Source organism: Pleurodeles waltl, chromosome 1_2 (assembly GCF_031143425.1).
Source record: "Pleurodeles waltl isolate 20211129_DDA chromosome 1_2, aPleWal1.hap1.20221129, whole genome shotgun sequence".
Lineage (NCBI taxonomy): Eukaryota > Metazoa > Chordata > Amphibia > Caudata > Salamandridae > Pleurodeles > Pleurodeles waltl.
The window spans coordinates 1314316993-1314339960 of NC_090437.1; the positions used below are offsets into that span (position 1 = coordinate 1314316993).

The window sequence follows — 22968 nt, forward strand, 5'->3', positions numbered from 1 at the left end:
GACAAGCCCAGCTTCCAAGCTCTGCATTGAAATTGCTGTCATTTATTATCTCTAGCTTAAAAAAATATTTTAAACATATTTTGTTAAATTATAAGACTATGCATGACTGTAATTGAAATATTCTTGAATATTTCAATAAAAAAATATATATATTCATCCTATTAAATTGCTCTTATTATGCATGCTTACAATCTTAAACTGGTAGCCTTTTCATTGCCCCTACAACGTTTAAAAGGATCACTGGTAGAATATTGGAAAGAAGAATATCATGTGGACAGAATATCGTGTCACAAACATCGAGGACCAAACTTTCGAGAACGTAAGTGCAAATAGGTAAGTATAGATTTACTACTCTTAACCCCACATCTACGTACCTTGAAGATATATATATATATATATATATATATATATATATATACATATATATTGTCAATGTACATATATGTCGATATATTTATAGTAAAACTTTACTTACCGAAATAAACTTACCTTCACAATATTTTTGTGCCTTATATACTAGACACTGTATTTGGTCCTACAATATGTTTGGTTCTAATATTCTGTGTAAACACCATTTAAAGATTAGGTTAATATTCTTCAATTGAAAATATCAATTTTCTCAAAATCTGTTTCATGTTATTTCTGGGCTGTTATGCAGAGGCCGTTGTGCTTGGCTGGGAGATTGCTTAGTAGTTATTTGCAGACTTGTACACAATGCTATCTCACCCACCTTTTGGAAGAGATTGGTCTTTGCTCAATAAAGGACTTACCAATACCTTATCCATCAGTTGGGGTGGTGGTCCTCAGAGCATGAGGAGAAGAGACCCCCATCTCTCACTAAAGTGTTAAACAGTCTTTGGTAAAAGGGAACCCATGATATGACACTGACGCACTACAGTAATAGGTGTGTCTTAAGAGTAATAACAGCCCATGAATATGTATGTATATCTTGTTACCTGCAGCTTGTTCACCATTTCTTCAAATAGTTTTCTGGCTTCAGGGCTGTTGGGGTCTTTGAAGTAATCCCCAATCCCAATCTGGACCACAATGGATTTGATATTACGGCAAACACCTGGAGGAAAAGAAAATTCAACTTTGAGTATTTTCAAACTAAGGGGCAGATTTATGAGAAAGTGGTGCATCGGTCCCGAGGCACCCCTTTTCTTACGACCCCCTACCTCCACCTAACGACAGCATGGTTGTGCGGTATTTAAAATACAGCTCACCATGGCGGTCATTAGCACAATAGCGTCAAAATACACAATTGTGACGCTTTGCTGAACTAGTGTCAAAAATGTTGACCCTAATGCAGCAAAACACAGGGAGGCCCCGAGGTTACTGTGGGTGCTTCATTTTAATGCCTGCCTTGGGCATAATAATGATTAAACCCCGAGGATGCACAGCACTCATTTACGATTAATCCTCAGGGAGGCACAGCACTGATGTATGATGAAACCTCGTGAATGCACAGGACTGATGTATAATGAAATTCTGGATGCAGAGCTCTGATGTATAATTAAACCTCATGGATCTAGAGCACTGACATATGATTAAACTCCGAGGGTGCACAGCACTGATGTACGATTAAACCTCAGGGAGGCACAGCACTGATGTATGATGAAACCTCGTGGATGCACAGGACTGATGGATAATGAAATTAGGGATGCAGAGCTCTGATGTATGATTAAACCTCATGGATGCACAGCACTGATGTGTGATTAAACCTCATGGATACAGAGCACTGATGTGTGTTTAACCCTCCTGGATATGCACAGCACTGATGTATGAGTAAACCTCATAGATGCACAGCACTGATATATGATTAAACCTCATGGATGCCAGCACTGATGTGTGATTAACCCTCAGGGATGCCGTAAACTGATTTGTGATTAAGCCTCATGGATGCACAGCACTGATGTGTGATTACACCTCATGGATGTACAGCACTCTTGTATGTGTTAAACCTCAGGGTGCATAGTACTGATGTATTATTAAACCTTATGGATGCACAGCACTGATGTAAGATTAAACCTCAGGGGTACAGAGCACTGATGTATGAGTAAACCTCAGGGATGCACAGCACTGATAAAAGATTAAACCACAGGGATACAGAGCACTGATGTATTATTAAACCTCAGAGATGCACAGCACTGATGTAAGATTAAACCTCGGGGATACAGAGCACTGATGTATAATTAAACCTCTGGAATGTACAGCACTGATGTATGATTAAATCTCAGGAACGCACAGCACAGGTGTATGATTAAACTTCAGGGTTAAAGAGCACTGATATATGGTTAACTTCAGAGATGCAGAGCACTGACATATGGTGAAACCTCATGGATGCACAGCACTGATGTGTCATTAAACCTCATGAACGCACAGCACAGGTGTATGATTAAACTTCAGGGATAAAGAGCACTGATGTATGGTTAAACTTCAGAGATGCAGAGCACTGACATATGATTAAACCCTGAGGGTGCACAGCACTGATGTACGATTAAACCTCAGGGAGGCACAGCACTGATGTATGATGAAACCTCGTGGATGCAAAGGACTGATGTATAATGAAATCAGGGATGCAGAGCTCTGATGTATGATTAAGCCTCGTGGATGCACAGCACTGATGTGTGATTAAACCTTAAGGATGCAGAGAACTGATTTGCGATTAAGACTCATGGATGCACAACACTGATGTGTGATTACACCTCATGGTTGTACAGCACTGTTGTATACGTTAAACCTCAGGGTGCACAGCACTGATGTATTATTAAACCTAATGGATGCACAGCACTGACGTTTGATTAAGCCTGAGGGATAAGCCTGAGGGATACAGAGCACTGATGTATAATTAAACCTCAGAGATGCACAGCACTGATGTAAGATTAAACCTCAGGGATACAGAGCACTGATGTATAATTAAACCTCAGGAATGTACAGCACTGAAATATGATGAAACCTCATGGATGCAGAGCACTGATGTGTGATTAAACCTCATGAATGCCCAGCACAGGTGTATGATTAAACTTCAGGGATAAAGAGCACTGATGTATGGTTAAACCTCAGAGATGCAGAGCACTGATGTGCGATTGAACCTCATGGATGCAGAGCACTGATGTATGATTAAACCTCATGGATGCAGAGCACTGATTAATGATTAAACCTCAGGGATGCAGTAAACTGATGTATGATGAAACCTCATGGATGCACAGCACTGATGTAAGATTAACCTCAGGGAGAAAGAACACTGATGTGTGGTTAAACGTCAGAAATGCAGAGTGCAAATGTGTGATTAAACCTCAGCGCTGCAGAGCACTGATGTGAGACTAAACCTCATGGGTGCACAGTACTGATAGATGATCAAACCTCATGGATGCAGAGCACTGATGTATGATTAAACCTCATGGATGCAGAGCACTGATGAATGATTAAACCTCATGGATGTACATTACTGATGTGTGATTAAACCTCAGGGATGCAGAGCACTGATGTATGCTGAACCTCATGGATGTACATTACTGATGTATGATTAAACCTCATGGATGCAGAGCACTGATGTATGATTAAACCTCATGGATGCACAGCACAGATGTATGATTAAACCTCGCGGATGCAGAGCACTGATGTATGCTGAACCTCATGGATGTACATTACTGATGTGTGATTAAAAATCATGGATGCAGAGCACTGATGTATGATTAAACCTCATCGATGCACAGCACAGATGTATGATTAAACCTCGGGGATGCAGAGCACTGATGTATGGTGAACCTCATGGATGTACATTACTGATGTATGATTAAACCTCATGGATGCACAGCACAGATGTATGATTAAACCTCATGGATGCACAGCACAGATGTATGATTAAACCTCGGGGATGCAGAGCACTGATGTATGCTGAACCTCATGGATGTACATTACTGATGTGTGATTAAACCTCATAAATACACAGCACTGATGTATGATGAAACCTCAGGGATGAGTGTAAATTTCCTTAAACTAAATGGAAATAAAACTGACTGCTGCTTGTGAGCAGACAGCGATGGTAAACCTCCATTTGACATCTACTATGGAGTTGAGAAATCCTATGTCAATTCTCATCGAGCGCCACCATTCGACCTTTGTGCTCCAGTCTTCCACTAGTGCCACAATTTTCCTGACTAAAGCTCACTCAGGTAGGTGGGCGCCCTTTGCATTACCTAGCCCCAAAATATGAACATACCCTTCCTTTGAAATTTAGAAAACGGTGTAACCACCCACATTCAGGAAGACCCTGAAAACCTTGCTGTTTTGCATTTTGGGGAGGTGGTCTTCTGTTATGACTGAGGGTTTGTTTTAGAGTTTGGCGGAGGGGTTACTCCATCACAACGAGGACATAGGATGTAATGGGATTTAGATATCGGCGGACAGGATATCTGTCACCGTTATGACGGAGTAACCCCTCTGCCAAACTCTAAACCAGGGCTTACATTTCCAGGTTTTACTTAGCGTCATGATGCTTTCGAGTGAACAAGTCCCTTACAAATAAACAAAAATTGAAAAATAAGATGAGAGACAGTTGATATCAGTACTGAATCGCAGTAACTACTGCCGTATCTCTTGACCCCTTCTAAGAAACTGGATCCCGAGGTGCTACTCACTGTTAAAATGAAGGAGGGCTTTAGGGGTGACCGGTGTCGAGGTGAGGACCAGCATCTCCAGACCCTTCAGTCCCTCGCGACACACCTCGGCGGCCACTTCCTGGTTGATTTCCGTCACGTGATCCAGTTCTAACACCTGCAGCCGCATGCAGTTACGCGCTGGAAGAGATGACAGTAATAGTCAGAGCATGGGTGTCGATTCACCAAAATACCTGGGGCAGCGGAAGTGACAACAAATTACCTTTACTCTCATGACATCCCAATAATTGCCTTCACTCTTACCCTAACTCACTCATTCTCACTCTCTTGCTCACACTTACTCTGACCCACCTGTACATTCTCACTCACTCACTTTCACACACTTGCACTATCCCACATACTAACCTCACACATACACACTCTCACCTGACCTCTCTCTCACCCACATACATGCACATAAAATATACTGAAAATATTTTAATTCACTTATCTCTGATGTCAATGGAGATTCCATTCCAGATCCTGCTGTTCCACTTTATTACATTAATAGTGAATTACGGATTATTAATCTCTATGAATGTAATAACAAATTTGTAGAAATGCACTCTGAAGCCTGACGCTGGGTTCTTGGCACTAATCTTGCCACCTCTGAGGCCGGGGGTTGCAAAGGCAGTGCCACGGGTCACAGTGGGCAGCTGCGACCCCTGGCAACCCTTAAATACCGTCCGTGAGTCAGAGTTGCTCTTGCAAGGTCGAAGGTAATGCAGGGTGGCTGTCCACTGAGAAGAGTGCAGCTGCACTTTAATATTGCAGTCATACTGTGAGGTAGTGCCCTCAACTCTTTCCTAAACTGGAGCAGGGTTGGAGCAGACCTGACGGATATACAATGCTCTTCCAGGTCCTGTGGTGCATTGATTAAAAAAAGCCCTGTTGCCTTCTTGTTTATTCTGTATGGTTCTTTGCCTCAAGACTGATGGTGACCTGGCTGCAGACATGCTGAAAGCCTCCTTAGATGGTTAGTTTGTCAGCCAGATAGGAAGGGGCGCTGGTCGTGGTAGCTTTGTCAAAGCAGCATAATCATCCATTTGTGTATCAACACTCCTAGAAAAGTGCAGTGATACTAAGAGAGCTGTACAGCTTTCATTTGGATACTGTGCGAGCTGGGCACCCGTCAGTGGAACCAGTGAGCTGTGCAGCTGACGCAGCTGTCATCTGATACCAGTACAATCAGTGTTGCACAGCTGTCATTTGACACTAGCACATTCATAGTGTTGCTCAGCTGTCATTTGATACCAGTACAATCATAGTCCTGCACAGCTGTCATTTGACACTAGTGCATTCATAGTGCTGCACAGCTGTCATCTGATACCAGTACAATCACAGTCCTGCACAGCTGCCATCTGAGACTAGTGCATTCATAGTGCTGCATAGCTGTCATCTAATACCAGTACAATCATAGTGTCGCACAGCTGTAATTTTACACTAGTGTATTCAATGTGCTGCACAGATGTCCTCTAATACTAGTCCAAACATAGTGCTGCACAGCTGTCATTTGAGGCTAGCGCATTCATAGTGCTCCACAGCTGTCATCTAATACCAGTACAATCATAGTCCTGCACAGCTGCCATCTGAGACTAGTGCATTCCGAGTGCTGAACAGCTGTTCTCTGATACCAGTCGAATTATAGTGCTGCACAGCTGTCATTTGACACTAGTGCATTCTGAGTGCTGCACAGCTGTCATCTGATACAAGTATAATCATAACCCTGCACAGCTGTCATTTGACACTAGTGCATTCATAGTGCTGCACAGCTGTCATCTAATACCAGTACAATCATAGTGTCGCACAGCTGTCATTTGATGCTAGTGCATTCTGAGTGCTGCACAGCTGCCATCTAATACCAGTACAATCATAGTGTCGCACAGCTGTCATTTTACACTAGTGCATCCTGTGTGCTGTACAGATGTCCTCTAATACCAGTCCAAACATAGTGCTGCACAGCAGTCATTTGACACTATGCATTCATAGTGCTGCACAGCTGTCATCTAATACCAGTACAATCATAGTCCTGCACAGCTGCCATTTGAGGCTAGTGCATTCATAGTGTTGCACAGCTGTCATCTAATACCGGTACAATCATAGTGTCAAACAGCTGTCATTTGACACCAGTGCATTCTGAGTGCTGCACAGCTGTCATCTAATACCAGTACAAACAGTGTTGCACAGCTGTCATTTGACACTAGTGCATTCTGAGTGCTGCACAACTGTCCTCTAATACCAGTACAATCATCAGCTTTAGTCTGATGGCAATGCAATTATGCTATGTGAAATACACAACTGTACAGGTAAAAGATACTTTACCTAGTGACGCCAGCCCCTGTACCCCACATCCTGCACCTCCAACACCCAGGGCGCGTAGGTGAGGCCAACACCGACCAATCATCTGTAGGCAGCGGTTACTGAAGCGTGTAGGCTGCTGGCTAGAGGGAAAAGAAAACATGAAGATATCATGTTAGGTGCAGCCTAGGTTTAGAAATCAGGTAATTTATATAGGACAAGTCACAAGATGAACTGTCTTTACTGGCTAGTACAAGGGAAACAAATTATCACAACAGAGCAGTGAGCATCAGTGTTCAGAGGAGAGGTGGTGCAGAGGTTGACAGAAGAGGGGTGTGAGTGGTGCAGTTGAGATGGGTATAGGGGTGTGGGAGAAGGTAATAAGGTAATGGATACAACTGAAGATCAGAAATAGGGAACTGAAGAGGGGGTCGGCTGAGGGGGACATAACTATAAACACACATGCGTACACACACACACACACACACACACACATACACACACACATACACACACACCCATACAAACATTCTCTTTCTCTATCTCTATGTCATGGATTTTCAGCAGGTCTTTTCAAAATACAATATAAAAGTCCATTATTTTCACGGCTGCTGTCCATTCACCCTTCTCTACAGCAAACACACCTCTCTCAGTCCCCTAACATTATCACCTCCTTTCTCCTGTGCCATTGAGAGCTGTGTGTTCACTCTTACCTTGCATATATGATCTCAGCATCCTGCCTTTATGCCCATTTCAATGTTTTACTGTTCATATGCACAATAGAAGAGGCAATAGCTGAAATGTTAACTATCTAATCCATTAAGTATTTGTGAAACCTTAACTCCCAGAACCAATACATTAGTCACAACATCACACATTACACTCGTCTCCAAATTCTTCAAGATACAGACCACCCACAAGATGAGAAAAGCACCTGGTTACCCTCGAGGGTGATTAGCTGCGCTCTATAAATCCTGTCTGATTGATTGAAAAGCCAGCAGTAGTGAAAATAATCTGTATAATGCCTTCCACCAAGTTGCTTCTCCAACCACAATAAAGCCAAATCAGCAAAATCACTAAATAAAAGAAAAGGAGGAGGTTCAGTCTCCATGCCGAATGCATGGCTTGTCTCATATATATCCATAGGCTCAAACGTGTTCTTCACCATTCAAAACAGCTTAATTCCTAACTGGAATACGTAAAGTCGCCAATGTCTGATGCATTTATCACACAGTGGTGGCTACTCCATCTTTTAAATTCACCACTACTGCATTACTATAAACCATCTAGTGGCAACTTTGGAACAAAACAGGCACTCGCCAGGCCAACCGTGAAGACATCCATGCTCTGTAGTTAGCCACCCCCACTGGCGCGGCCCCAGTTCTCGCAACATTCCATGAACCCGCTGAAGTTCCAAAGAGTGACGTATTCAAGATCATCAGTACGTTAAAGCCTACTTACCCTCTCATTCATACCCTGCATTGGTGAAGTATTCAGACTGCATCAGTCGGCAGTCACTCCGTCATCAAAAGCTCATGTCTTCCTCTCTCAAACAGGGGACAGACCGTTGCTGCTCAGGCATGCTCTGACTGCTCCATTGGTGAAGTGGACCAATGCCGACACTGAGGGCCTGATTTATAGTTTAGTGTATGGGGTTACTCCGTCACAAACATAACGGATATCCCATCCGCCGTATTACCATTCCATTATATCCTATTGAAATCGTAATACGGAGGGCGGGACATCTGTCACGTTTGTGACAAAGTAACCATCCACAAAACTCTAAATCAGGCCTCAAGTCCTGGGCCAGCCTTTTTTACCTGTTCCAGCCAAGATTGCAATGCTGTTGTCTTTTTTTTCTTTTCTACCCTGTTAGCCATTTTAGAAGTTCATAGTTTAGTGTGATGTGGTCTAGCTTTTCTCCCCGATCCTGTACTAGGCAGCGGAAATCTATTCAGAGGCGACTGCTGCACAGTGGATGCTCCAGTGGAGGCCGCCCAAAGACAAACCCATCTGTGCTGTCCACGCAGCCTTTGACTGCAGGTGGGAGATTCTCCTCCTCTCAATACCATAAGGATGGATCTTACCCCAAATGATATTGGATCTCTGTTTCCTTACTACCTACTGGATACCCCCAGCCAACATATGTTATGATGTCATGTCCTTAGATGAGCACTGTACGCTCTACCCCCACCTCCTGGTGATAAAACTACTGGTATTTTCCAATGTGGGTTTTTTAATTATCTTTCTGTTCCTAAGCAGAGCCAATACATTTATGATCTCATCATGAACAACACCTTGTTTTTTATTGATAACAGAAAGTGGACTTACCCCGAGGCCCATCATCTCCCCATCTGCTCCTGCCAACTATAGAACAGTCTTATATTGCTAGATTCCTTTTGCTTCATATAGTCCTCTCTATTGCTTTTTCAATTAAATGTTTACTTGTTTACTAACCACCTCCCCTAACTACTAGCTCTTTACTCTAAATTTCTTAATGCTTACTTCTCCATGGAGTTACATCCACATGTAGTTAGCCCTGCGCATATTGCAGGCTATGACCTTTACCAGAGTTTTTCCAAGTGGCGGTATGTGTCCACAGAGAACTCAATAACACTGCATTGGACTCATCATTCCACTATTCCTTTCTCTATCTGTTCTCCATACTTCGCTTAAATTACTGCGGCTCTAGGTAGAGCATGGTACACAAAGACTACAGATAAGAATTGTTGGAAGTTGGCTCTGTATATACTATCTCAAATTGAGAGATAGTGTGCACAGAGTACAAGGGTTCCCCTTAGAGGTTAATAGTGGCAACATTAGATAATACTAATGCTCTATTTTTTGGTAGTGTGGTCGAGCAGTAAGCTTATCAGAGGGTAGTGTTAAGCATTTGTTGTACTCACACAGGCAATAAATGAGAACACACAATCAAAGAATTAACTATAGGCCAATAGGTTTTTATATAGAAAAATATTATTTTCTTAATTTATTTTAGAACCACAAGATTTAGAATTTAGGTAAGTACATAAATTGTAAGGTACTTCACGCAGGTAAGTGTTGAACTTTGAATTAAAACAGTAGTATACACAGGTTTGGCAAAAATGGCAATAAGCTATTTTAAAAGTGGACACCCTGCAAAATTCAACAGTTCCTGGGGGAGGTAAGTATTGGTTAGTTTCTCAGGTAAGTAAAGTACTTACAAGTTCAGTCTCCTGGGCATAGGCAGCCCACCATTGGGGGTTCAAGGCAAACCCAAATCCACTGCACCAGCGACACAGGGGCGGTCAGGTGCAGCGGTCAAAGGAGGGTCCAAATAACATAGATGCCTATGGAGAACAGGGGTGCTCTTGTTCTAGTCTGCTAGCAGGTAAGTACCTGCGTCCTCGGGGAGCAGACCAGGGGTTTTTGTAGACCACTGGGGGGACACATACAGGCACACAAAACACCCCCTCAGCGGCACATTGGCGGCCAAGTGCAGTGTGCAAAGTAGGTGTCGGGTTTGTCGTTGAAAACAATGGAGGGACCTGGGGTCACTCTGGTGATGCAGGCAGGGCACAGGGGGCTCCTTGGGCTAGCCACCAACTGGGTTAGGATGAAGGCCGCCTACTGGTCACTCCTGCACTGGTAGGTGGTTCCTCTCGGTCCTGGGGGCTGCGGGTTCAGTGCTTGGCCCAGGTGTCAGGTTCCTTTGTTACCAGGCAGTCGCTGTCAGGGGGAGCCTCTCTGCAGGCGTTGCTGTGGTGGTGCAGGGAGGTCGACTCAGGGTGTCCACATTGTTGGAGTCACCTGGTGGTCCTCTCTGCAGTGTTGGGTGTCCTGAACTCGAGCCTTGGGCGTCGGGTGCAGAGTGGGAAGACTCAGCTTCTGGCAGGAAGTTGGAGTCTCTTTGAAGTTGCTTTCCTTGCTGTTGTTTCTGGACAGAGCCACTGTCCTCAGGAGGTTTTTGGTCCTTTAGGTGCAGGTCAGTCCTTTGAGTCCTCAGAGGTCGCTGGTCCCGCTGGATGCGTCGCTGTGCAGGTTGAAGTAATCTGACTTCCTGGGCTCAGGATTGCGCCTAATTACTCAATTTAGGGGTGGGTTTAGGTCTGGGGGCAGTAGCCAATGGCTACTGTCCTGGATGGTGGCTACACACTCTTTGTGCCTCCTCCCTGAGGGGGGGTGGGCACAGCCCTATTCCTATTTCTTAAGGCAGGGGTCACATCAGCTCAGGACACCTTAGGGGCTGTCCTGACTGATGGGTGACTCCTCCTTGGTTTTCTCATTATCTCCTCTGGACTTGCTGCCAAAAGTGGGGGCTGTGTCCGGAGGGGAGGGCATCTCCACTAGCTGGGATGCCCTGGGGCGCTGTAACAACACGCATGAGCCTTTTCAGTGTAGCCATTAGGGAACTGTGGAGTTCGTGTTTGACAAACTCCCAGACCATGTACTCTTTATGGCTACCCTGCACTTACAATGTTCTAAGATTTGGCTTAGACACTGTAGGGGCATGGTGCTCATGCAAATATGCCCTCACCTGTGGTATAGTGCACCCTGCCTTAGGGCTGTAAGGCCTGCTAGAGGGGTGACTTACCTATGCCACAGGCAGTGGGTTGAGGGCATGGCACTCGGGGGGAGTGCCATGTTGACTTAGTCATTTTCTCCCCACCAGCACACACAAGCTGTGAGGCTGGGTGCATGTGCTGAGTGAGGGGTCCCCAGGGTGGCATAACACATGCTGCAGCCCTTAGAGACCTTCCCTGGCCACAGGGCCCTTGGTACCAGGGGTACCAGTTACAAGGGACTTATCTGTGTGCCAGGGCTGTGTCAATTGTGGGAACAAAGGTACAGTTTAGGGAAAGAACACCGGTGCTGGGGCCTGGTTAGCAGGATCCCAGCACACTTTCAATCATAACTAGCAGCAACAAAAGGCAAAACGTTAGGGGATAACCATGCCATGAGAGGCATTTTCCTACAAGAATGTTTCCCTTCTGATTCACACTCTCTCAGATCTTTCTTTGAATGTAGATGGCAACACAAATCACTGTTTCTACCTGATTTATGAACACTTTGACTCTGTTTCATTCATTAGATAGATCATCCCTTGTAGACTCTACCTCCAAGGCTTCTTGGTCTTCTCCCAATGTGCTAGTGCTAAAATACAAGTTAATATTTTGTAAAGTCTTAAGAACCTACTCAAACAAGAACGCACAATGTGCTTGCAAAACGTTAATCCACGTGACTGGTGCTAAATTCTACCAAAATCATATTCTTCAATCCTTCTAACCTAACGGAAGTGGTGCTCCACATAGTAGATGCTGTGGGGCTGATTTAATTATTAGTGAATGGGTTAATTACCATTGCCATAGTGAATTACTTTACTCCCGCCATGGCGAGGGTACTCCACTCGCCGTATTTGGAGATTTCCACTGTCCCTGCAGCTATCTCAAGCATTTCTATCATGGCGGTTCCTGGAAATGCATTGTAAGTTTGACAGACGGCTACGTAAACATGATTGAGTTGTACATCAAACTTAGAACTTTTTTATGTTTAAAAAGAGAATCCGAAAGTCATTTAAACGTTTTCACTGCCCCTAACTGCCACATTTTTCATGGCGGTGATGGGCAGTGAAAATTGGTCATTTGTCTGCCCAATCTAAATCTGGTGGGGGCCGACACATGGCCAAAGCTTTGATGGTCCTTACTCCATCTGAGGTGTGTGTAGGTGGAAGAGAGGGAGTAGTCTCCACCTTCTATACACTGTAGGACCTGCCCATCTCTAAGTTTAAATCAGTCCTTTGTCTAATCCACATGCCCTTGTGTTTTTTTCTAAATGCATTTTTCTTGACGTTTAATCAGAGGTCTTATTCTGTCAACGGCTCCTATTTGCGTACACTCCAGACAAGTCTCTTCTCCTTCTGCCCCACACTCCTGTCATTGCCTTGACATCCCACTAACCTGTCAATGAACAAGGTAATAAATTCAACATTCCTCCCAGTATAAGAGGCTCTCCCCAGTCTGTGGGCTCTCTCAGCCCTCCTAAAATATCTGCAACTTTTGAACCCCTCTAGAGGCAAGCCTGACATTATTACTACAGGTGAACAACATTGCTCAAGAAACTCTGGGGGTCATTCTAACCCTGGCGGTCTAAATGACGGGGGCACCGCCAACAGGCTGGCGGTGCCCCGCTGGGCATTCTGACCGCGGCGGTTTGACCGCGGTCAGAAGTGGAAAACCGGCGGTCTCCCGCCGGTTTTCCGCTGCCCATTTGAATCCTCCATGGCGGCGCAGCTCGCTGCGCCACCATGGGGATTCTGACAGCCCATACCGCCATCCTGTTCCTGGCGGTTCGCCCGCCAGGAACAGGATGGCGGTATGGGTTGTCGTGGGGCCCCGTAAGAGGGCCCCACAATGAATTTCACTGTCTGCATTGCAGACAGTGAAATTCGCGACGGGTGCCACTGCACCCGTCACACCTTCCCACTCCGCCGGCTCCATTCGGAGCCGGCATCCTCGTGGGAAGGTAGTTTTGCACTGGGCTGGCGGGCGGCCTTTTGGCGGTCGCCCGCCAGCCCAGTGCAAAACCCAGAATACCCTCAGCGGTCTTCCGACCGCGGAGCGGTATTTTGGAGGGGGAAGTCTGGCGGGTGGCCTCCGCCGCCCGCCAGACTTAGAATCACCCCCTCTGTCTCTATTGGTCTGCTGCAGATATGGTCATCTGTTGGAGTGACTCCTGTTTTTGAATCGATGGAGGTCCTCGTGCCAAAATATTGTTCAATCTCCACATCCTGCCTCATCACTGGCGTGAACCGCACAGGTCATATGTCATTCATACTGATGACCTCCCACTATCTCCTACTCAAACAACGTAGGATAGTAGGAAAGAATCTCTAAAATTGATTAACACACAATGAGAATATTAATCCATCATCGGCAATGAAAATTAATTTCAGTAATTATTATATCATTTGATTGCAAAAAAAGGACGAAAATCTTACAACCTCTCAAGCGGAAGTAGTTTGAGCCGAGAATAAAAGGCATTGTTCTCTCCATTAGTCCTGATGAGGCCCAAATGTGAAGGGGCCGAAACGTGTCGACTTTTGTGATACATTGAGAGGTTGAAAGGAAGATCTATTTTACCTTTAAGGAGTGTGAAACACATCTCTCTGGGATTAAGGATGAAAAGCTTATAGAATTTGAGATGGGTTTTGGAGTACAACCATTGCATAAATGTGGATTATTGCATAATTGACGTATATAACCACATCGTCTTCAAATTAGGAGAGCAATGGCAAACTATTGGTGATATATAGGTTTTGATAGCATATGTTTGAATAAGTTTTGTCTATATGTATTTATGCTGTATCAATGATTTTCTTCCTTTTTTTGCATCCAAATAAATTAATAAATACTGAAATTAATTTTCATTGCCAATGATGGACTAATAGTCGCATTGTGTATTAATCAGGTTTAGAGATTCTTTCCTACTATTAAACCAATTTTATATTTCACCTGCAACCCTGTGTCCCCTGCCTGTCAAAAGTCAATCAATCAGGATTTATAAAGTGCGCCACCTTTGAGGGCCTCAAGGCACTGAATAGTGCTTTTAAATGCCCTCCAGGATGCATTTAGACCCATCCAAACACAAGAAATAAAGTGCCATTGTATGTGGCTATATTTTTGTACGTTATCGGAAAATTACTTCAAAGTAAACAGTCATACTGCACACAAACTGATGTGCCTTTGTACTTTTACAATTCTTTCAAGTTTTGATGATTGCATCTTGTGTTTCCTTGGCGCTGAAGGCAGATGACCAGTTTCCTGGTTTTGTTTCCTGGTTGAGCAGCATCTGCCTGAATCATTCCTGGAGTTACTTTATCTGAGTTGGTGTTGTGGACTATGGTGACATAATGGTTGCCCCTTTTAAGAGGCAAGAGAGAAAAACAATGCAATATCTTACCAAGGATGCAATGGCGCCACCTGAAGGGAAATGATGTCTCTGCAGCCAGCTCCCAGCGCCCAGATGACCTCGTGACCTACAGGATCTGTGCAACTCCTGTAGCCAAAAGAGGAAAACAACATTAACATGCACACTCTTCAGGAAAGATCTAGCATATCCTTTCAAACTCATTAGTTATGCTGGGCGACTCGGAGGGGTGAGAACGATCAGGTATGATGGGATAAGAAATGGGGCTTCTTAAACACAATATTTCGAAGAGCATCAACAAGTGTATAGGTCTCGCCCGTGAAACGTAATGACTTTGCTAAATGGATCTTCCCAGGATGGATAAGGCAGATTTGCACTTACACTGTGGCCATCTTTGAAAGTATTGTCAATTGCTTTAAGAAAATACATTCAAGGTGGCTAATTTGTAATGTAGACAATGGTGAAATAAAAAGTCAAAGGTGCCTGTTGTGGAAGTATGTGCACTATATTTTCTTAGGTTATGGAAAATTCATTAAAAAATTCCCACTATACGTGTGGGCAAGCATGGGAGGCCATCTTGAAATGGTTAAAATAATTTATGATGACCTCCTGCTGATATTATAACAGGCAGCGCTCAAAGCACACTGAAGATGGAGGGACAAGCAGGGATAGGGGGAAATGGGTGCAGGAGGAGAGTTTTTAATAAAGAGGGGGGATGAGAGGGAGGGAAGCTGGGGAGTAGGGAGTGATATCAAGGAATAGAGAGTAATCACTTATGTGCACTGCAATGCAAACTCTGAGGTCAACAATGAAAGCATACAAATTATCCAATCAAAATACTGTAAAACTAAAATACTCCTGGCTGGGACAAACACAAGAATAAGGAGGAAATCACTAATATTTGGTGCAAGGAATTGAGACAGACAAGAAAGCTATCCAATCACAAGTAAGAGGTTGAACCAAAACCTACTGCATGTATAGTATTTTCACAATAAGTCGTCGACTACACATAGCTAAAACCTGTCTGTAGACAAGACCTAAAAAGGCAAGGAAAAATGAAAAGGGACAGCAGAGAGGAGAAAATGGCCACCACAAAAATGACAACAATAATCTTACTAAAAGGAGAACTGAAAGGGATTTGTCAGACTGCCTCACACAGTCCCCTTGAATCAACCTGCTCTTATCTCCACTGAGAACAGCATTTTCTGCACTCTTGGGGGCCTAATTCCTCTGCTTTAAAAAGCTTTTTTTTTTAAATCATACCATCAAGATATTAAAGAAATACAGGGGTATATTTATGCGTGGGTTGCGTCGCTCTTGCACTACGCAATGTGGTGCATGTGCTGCGCAAGCCCAAAATGCGATTTATCTGGCCGTGCTAGAACTCCTTGATAAATTATTGGCTTGATAAATCCAGAATAATACAATCGCAGCGTTACGTTACTCTGCCCCAGGGAGGCGTTTGATGGGTGTTGAATGGGTGTTCCCAGGCAACATCCATGGCTTTTGATGCACTCCCAGATTTAGCAATCTAGTGGTAGACCTAGGAATGTGCCAAAATGCTACACCTTCCCAGGTGATGCGTAACAAGGAGAAATATCTTTATGTCTCCTTGTTACTTCCTCTTTCTAAGTGTATTGCATTCTGCAGCACACATACAAAGAGAAAATGCCTCAGGGAATTGTTTTTGTGCAGGAAGATATCCCTTTCTGCACAAAACAATTATCCAGGCACCCTAACATTACGGTGCAAGGGTTCCTGCATTGGCGCTAACCAGCAAAAACGGCACCAGCACTGGGACAAAATGCAGGAGTCTGCTGTAATCTTTTAAATATGATGCAATCCTGGCCTTTCCCTGTCGGTGACCTGCTGCGTAGTGTGACTTTGTCATAAATATGGGTGCTGTTTTTAAATAGCACATGGTTACCATCGACTTGGACTTGATGGTAATTGCATTTCCTAAATGCCAAATTCGCATTTAGGAAATGCTTTGTACATCTGAATAGGAATCGCAAATGGGTAATCCTTATTTGTGATTTTCTATTCAGAGGATCGCGAATTGCGATTTCTACTGAGTAGAAAATGCAATTTGCAATTCTATAAAGGACTTTGTACAACTATATGTCCATTTAGCTTTGCTTAATTGCCCGAAATAGCGATTTGTACAGTTGCTAAATAGCTTTGTACATCCGGCCCTATATGTCTATGTATATTTTTATATTGAGCCCCTCCTTTCGGGAGTCAATTGGGCACCAGCTGAACTGTCCCACTTAAAAAATAAGGGACAGATTATCCAAAGAAAGAAAGAAAAGCTGGAAAAACATTTGAATAGGGTCAACTAAGCGCGTTAATTTTTTTTTTTTAAAGGTACAATAACTACTACCAATCTGAAGCTAGAGGAAAGTCGCAGAAATTGGTAATACATGGGTGAAAAGAGACATTTTCCTTTCAAAGTGGCAGAAGGTAGCAAGACGTGGAGTCACAGGTGGATCAATCCGTGCGAACACAGCATCCCTTCCACGTCCCCTCTCTCTGCTGCTTCGGTAACAGTAAAGAACTTTACTTTGGTAAATTACCTTTTTAGTGCCTTAAATAACTTGGGTAAAATTTACTCTGTTCTGTCAGATGGTCAGTGCCATTGTGACATTTTCAGGCTGTACTGTGTACGCTATTTTTCTTAATTGTTTGCGTAGTTCTTTTTTTTTTTTTTTAATGTTAGCACTGAGCTCTATTCTTCACTCAGGTATTTCCCTGAACAGCAGTTTGCTCTCAGTCTAGCTTGTTACTGCTCCCTGGCTGTCAATCTTGTTGATGGTTTGAGTGCTCTCTATGGGCAGAAATTAGGCGGTGCGGTTGCGTTCTAGGCCCTTAGCGGCCCCTCCTCCCTGGCATCCCGCGTTCTTTTACAGTCATGTAGCCGCTTCCAGATTGCTACCTGCTCAGTAATGGATTAGTTCTTCAGTCACAAGCCCCTTGGCTACCTGCCAGATTTCCCTTTTGAGACCCAGTTTTACAACGGGCCAATTTAAAAAATGACGCAATCCAATAATTTGTATTTTAACTATCTCTAGTTTACTTGAGACCCCAGTGGATGTTTCCTGCAAGCGTTCCTGCCAACTGGAAGCATATATTTTATGATATTCTTTATTGCCATTTAATTTACATTTAATTGAATTCAATTTGGCAATTTGGTAATTAGAGACTGCTTTACTCATTTCCAACCCATTTGCCTCAGCCAATCTTTTATATGGTTCTTATGATTTTTTTAGTGCAAAGGGAAAACATGGTGTTTTCTCACAGTTCAGGACAAAACATTTAAATTCACCAATGATGATTCAGAATAAAACAATGAAATAAATATATGCAAAAGTATGCCTAGGATTTAAGAGTCAAATACCTCCTTTATAAAGGTGCTCGTCACCCGGTCGAGTGATTTAACTTCTTCCACAACTAAATGTTTGTGTCATATTCTAGACAGCTTCATGCTGATACATTTTTGAAAAGCTCAAGAGATCTTGTAAGCGTCAGCTTGTGACAATGCCAAGGCTGCAGACATGCTCGATATGTGCCCATGTCTATTACTGATTGCGGAAAATACACATCACTTCTAGTTCAAATATAGGGATTTCCCTTAAAAAGAAAGAATATGCGAATATCTCAAACAATAGATCAGGCTTCTCACTGCTCTTGTCGACTCCGAGTAGATCCCTAGAATCTGAAATTGATCACGAGAATCTCACTGCACAAAAAACATGAAGAGCGGTAAAAAGGTGAACATGAATTCCAAGGAGATCTTAAGGGATATTGGGTATTCCCTTTCTATCCTGTTATCCAAACCCCACAAGTAGCAAAGTATATAAAATAGTGGATGAAATCTATGCAGACAGACTAAGGAAAAATCTTAAATTAAGTCTAAAAAGTATTTAAGCCTATAGACATCATCCCTCGGTTAGTATTTTTTTCAGGTCACCTGGGCAGTGACCTAAACAAGATCCCATTGGGATGCCAAGATGGCTGCCAAGATGGCTGCTTCACATGCCTTGTCCTCAAATCACAATTTTTGATTTTGCCAAAGACCTTTGCCAAAATGCAGCCAGATCTAGGTTTGGACAGAGGCTGTAAACTTCAACTCAATCTTGGAAGAAAAGTTTCTTCAGGGACAGGAAAAAGTTGAGATCCAATTTTACAAAGAGAACAGGAAAGTGATCACTTGAAACTCTCACTTAAGTGTCTGTCGCCTGTACCTTTCCAGTGTTAGCTTTGCAGATCAGAAACCCAGCCTGACATTCAGGTGTAATGATGCTGCAGGTGGCTGTTGTCCGTGGTAATAGTTTATCTGGTGAGATATTTTAAGGTTGGAGCAAAGATTTCCAGGATCAAGTAATTCAGCTCCCCACCTTCCATAATATTTACTTCTCTTTGGAAAAGCTAACACCACTGACCCTAAAAGCCAAACAACTAAATAAAGGAAGCTTTGTACTGAATGGGTGATCCATGTGCACTTTGCACCAATTTTAGTGCATGTGATAGGGCACGGAGCAAACTTTATTTGTATAGTGACAAACATGACTCAAAGTGATTTTCACACCATTGTGTTTATACAAAAAGTGCCTACAATACACTTAATGTACTGTACACTTGTAAAATATGAAACCATAGTTGAGACCAAAAGGTTTCCTATTTTTTATTGCCAAAATAGGAGTGTAGTGCACATGCTGTGATTTATTCAAAGGAGGTTACTGCACGGACTAGGCTTAATTTGATTTAAAAAAATTGATAACTCATCTAAAATTATTTTAAAGCAATGCAGTTTTGCATATGATTTCACAATATGGTTTCACAATGTGTTTCCTCAATTTTGCCACGGTGCAAACATCTTTCTGTACTGATGCCTGCAGCATAATCAGTTTGAGCTATTCTGTCTTACTCAAGGAGCAAAAACGATGCAAGAGGATATTACCCCAGTTTTTTGCATCTGTGCAATATTTCTATAACACAGCCCTTTGGGGCAACTGGTCCTATTCCAGCTCTGTTTGTCTGGGTTGCTCAGGAACCCTTTCATAGACAGGAAAAAAAATTCTAAAGACCTATAATTCGAGATGCCTTCACTTTTGGAGTGCTTTCATGAATGTCTACACAGAACACATGTCCATATTGAGGGAACCTCTTCTAGACAAAAGGCGACCCATCATGTTATAGGTAAGAGCCACAGAGGCAGCTTTTCTCATAGGCAGGCAGCATCAGCCGGCCTATGTGGTCTGCCTCACATGGGCTCTCTTGGGTCTGCCTCCCCTACTCTCTCTTTCTTCTACCTCCCATGCTCTCTCCTAGGTCTGCCCCGCGAGTCTCACAAACTTCCCGAACCTTTGGTAAAGTTAGTAGAGCCAATGGGTTCATGTGGTTTATTCCTTAGAATTCTGCAGATGTCCTAGACTGTGCCACACTGCCTCTCCAACTCTTGTTGGCATCCATCTCAGGCCACCTCAGTACTGTTGAGAGGTTGTTACAGAAAGTCCACACAGTTCAGTCCACGTCGTAGTCAAACTCTGTCTCGTCAGTCATGGGGTGGCCTTGCACAATGCCACATGGCTTTACACCAGTGGGCCATGACAGTCTCCCCTCACCTTGCCAGGCCAGGGTGAGGCACAGTGGATGTTGCTTTTTGCCGGTGTGCGGTAGCACCTCAGGACCAACATCAGCCACAGCAGGCCTGCAGGTTAATGGGAGGGGGGGATAGTGGCCGATATATTTTCTGTGTGTATAAATATGTGCTTGTGTGTGTATATGTGATTTTGTTTGTGTGTGGTTGCTTGTGTATAAGTGTGTGTAAGTTTGTGCAAATGTGTTCTTGTGTATGTGTACTTGTGCATGTCTGTGTGTGATTGTGTGCCTGTATGAGAGCGCTTGTGTTTGAGAGTAAAAGTGTGCCTGTGTGTGTGTGTGTGTGTGTGTGTGGATGAACAGGCATGTGTGTTCTTGTGTATATGTGTGCATGTGTTAGTTTATATCTGGGGCATTAGAGTGCATGCATGTCTGTATCTGGGGATCAAACAGGAGATGGGGACCACTTCTGCCACATCTTGGGGAACAATACTGGATATCCATGTAACAACAGGTTGCCTGGCATTTTTTGTGGGCATTCCTGTTATATTGTACTGCTTTAGCATTATGGCAACTCAGTTGGTATATTGGGAGCATCTCTGTCATATCATGGCTTTAGTGGGGGCCAATGTCCTGGCATAACAGGTTCATGACATATTGTGCGCATCCATATATATCCTGCCCAACTCCTTGTCATTACAGGGTGGCACATGCACATTATAGGCATCCGTGACATATTGTAGCCCTCATGACATTACAGTATTATTTCCTTACAGTGGAGTGTGCTACTAGTCATACAAAGTGCTTTGGTGTCTCACATTGGTTATGAAGCGCTACACAAATGTATTGCAAATACAATGATAGCTTTCCTTAGCAAAATCGTGGTTCTGATGGCCATTCCTGACATTATGATAGTCTTTATGGTAACCGCCTCTACATTAGGGTAACCATGGACATTCTTGGCATAATGTTGGTGATCCTGGACATAGACTTCAAACTGAGGAGCAACCTCTCCAGGTTTAAGACAAAAAAAATGGAAACAATTCCTGCTCGACCAGCAAACTTGGTGGCCTTCTAGACTAATTTGCCTGCACCTGGAGCCAGATTCACAAATTTGTCTTCCCTCCCACCTTTCCTTTTCACGCATAATGCTGTTCCCCATTTCCTTTCTTCTTCCCATGCATCTCAACTGACTCTACCAAGGCTCTGCCTGCCATGTCCACACTCTCTGTCCTCCCTTACCTTTTCACCCCCCACCTCCCCAAGCCGTTTACTCAATGCTTACGGACACTTGTTACAACTATCTGTGCTTGTTTATTGTGTGCTGCACCTAGAAGCTGGACCTGTGTCACTTGTTGCACATTACAAAGAATAAACTAGTAGAAGTTATGGTTTCTTGCATAAGTTCGTGATACAATGTAAGAGGCTGGCCTGGCTTGTAGTTGGTACCAGAGGTACTTACACCTTATGCCAGGTCCAGTTATCCCTTATTAGTGTAGAAGAGGTGTTTCTAGCAGCTTAGGCTGATAGAAGGTAGCTATGGCAAAGCAGCTTAGGCTGAACTAGGAGACATGTAAAGCTCCTACTATACCACTGGTGTCATATGCACAATATCATAAGAAAAAACAATATACAGAAGTACTAAAAATAAAGGTACTTTATTTTTATGACAATATGCCAAAAGTATCTCAGAGAGTACCCTCAGTATGAGGATAAGATATATACACAACATATATATGTACACAAACCAAAATTATGCAGGTAATAACAAGAAAAGTAATGCAAGCAGTGTAAAGTTACAGTAGATTGCAATAGGAGCACATAGGTATAGGGGCTACACAAACCATATACTCCAAAAGTGGAATGCGAACCACGAATGTACCCCAAACCTATGTGAGCTTGTAGAGGGTCGCTGGGACTGTAAGAAAACAGTGAGGGTTAGAAAAATAGCCCACCCCAAGACCCTGAAAGGTAGGTGTAAAGTGCACCTACTACCCCCAGAAAGCAATGAAGTCGTGATAGGGGGATTCTGCAGGAAGAACAAACACCAGCAATGCACCAACAGTGGATTTCCGGACCTGAGTATCTGTAAGACAAGGGGACCAAGTCCAATAGTCGCGACAGTGTCGAGAGTGGGCAGGAGCCCAGGAAATGCCAGCTGAGGGTGCAAGGAAGCTGCCACCTGTTGGAAGAAGCTTGGAGTTCTGCAAGAAAGAAGAGGACTAGGAACTTCCCCTTTGGAAGATGGATGTCCCACGTCGCGATGAAGCTTGCAGAGGTGTTAGCACGCAGAAAGACTGCAAACAAGCCTTGCTAGCTGCAAGAGTCACGGTAAGGGTTTTTGGATGCTGCTGTGGCCCAGGAGGGACCAGGATGTTGCCACTTGGAGGAGGAGACAGAGGGGGCGCCCAGCAAATCAGGGAGCCCTCACAGAAGCAGGCAGCACCCGCAGAAGTACCTGAACAGGCACTTAGAAGAAAAGTGAACTGGAGTCCACCCGAAG

The 22968-nt window shown here is 43.7% G+C and overlaps 1 protein-coding gene across 1 annotated transcript in view; it reads right to left on the reverse strand.

Annotated features, from left to right (window-relative positions):
* Positions 1–22968, reverse strand: part of FBXO41 (F-box protein 41) — a 437558-nt gene that overhangs the window by 5738 nt on the left and 408852 nt on the right. The window contains exons 9-12 of the mRNA XM_069205615.1: positions 14898–14993; positions 6984–7102; positions 4644–4802; positions 957–1072 (exon numbers count right to left, since the gene is read on the reverse strand). Of these exons, the coding sequence (XP_069061716.1) occupies positions 957–1072; positions 4644–4802; positions 6984–7102; positions 14898–14993 (490 nt within the window). The remainder of the gene's footprint in view (positions 1–956; positions 1073–4643; positions 4803–6983; positions 7103–14897; positions 14994–22968) is intronic.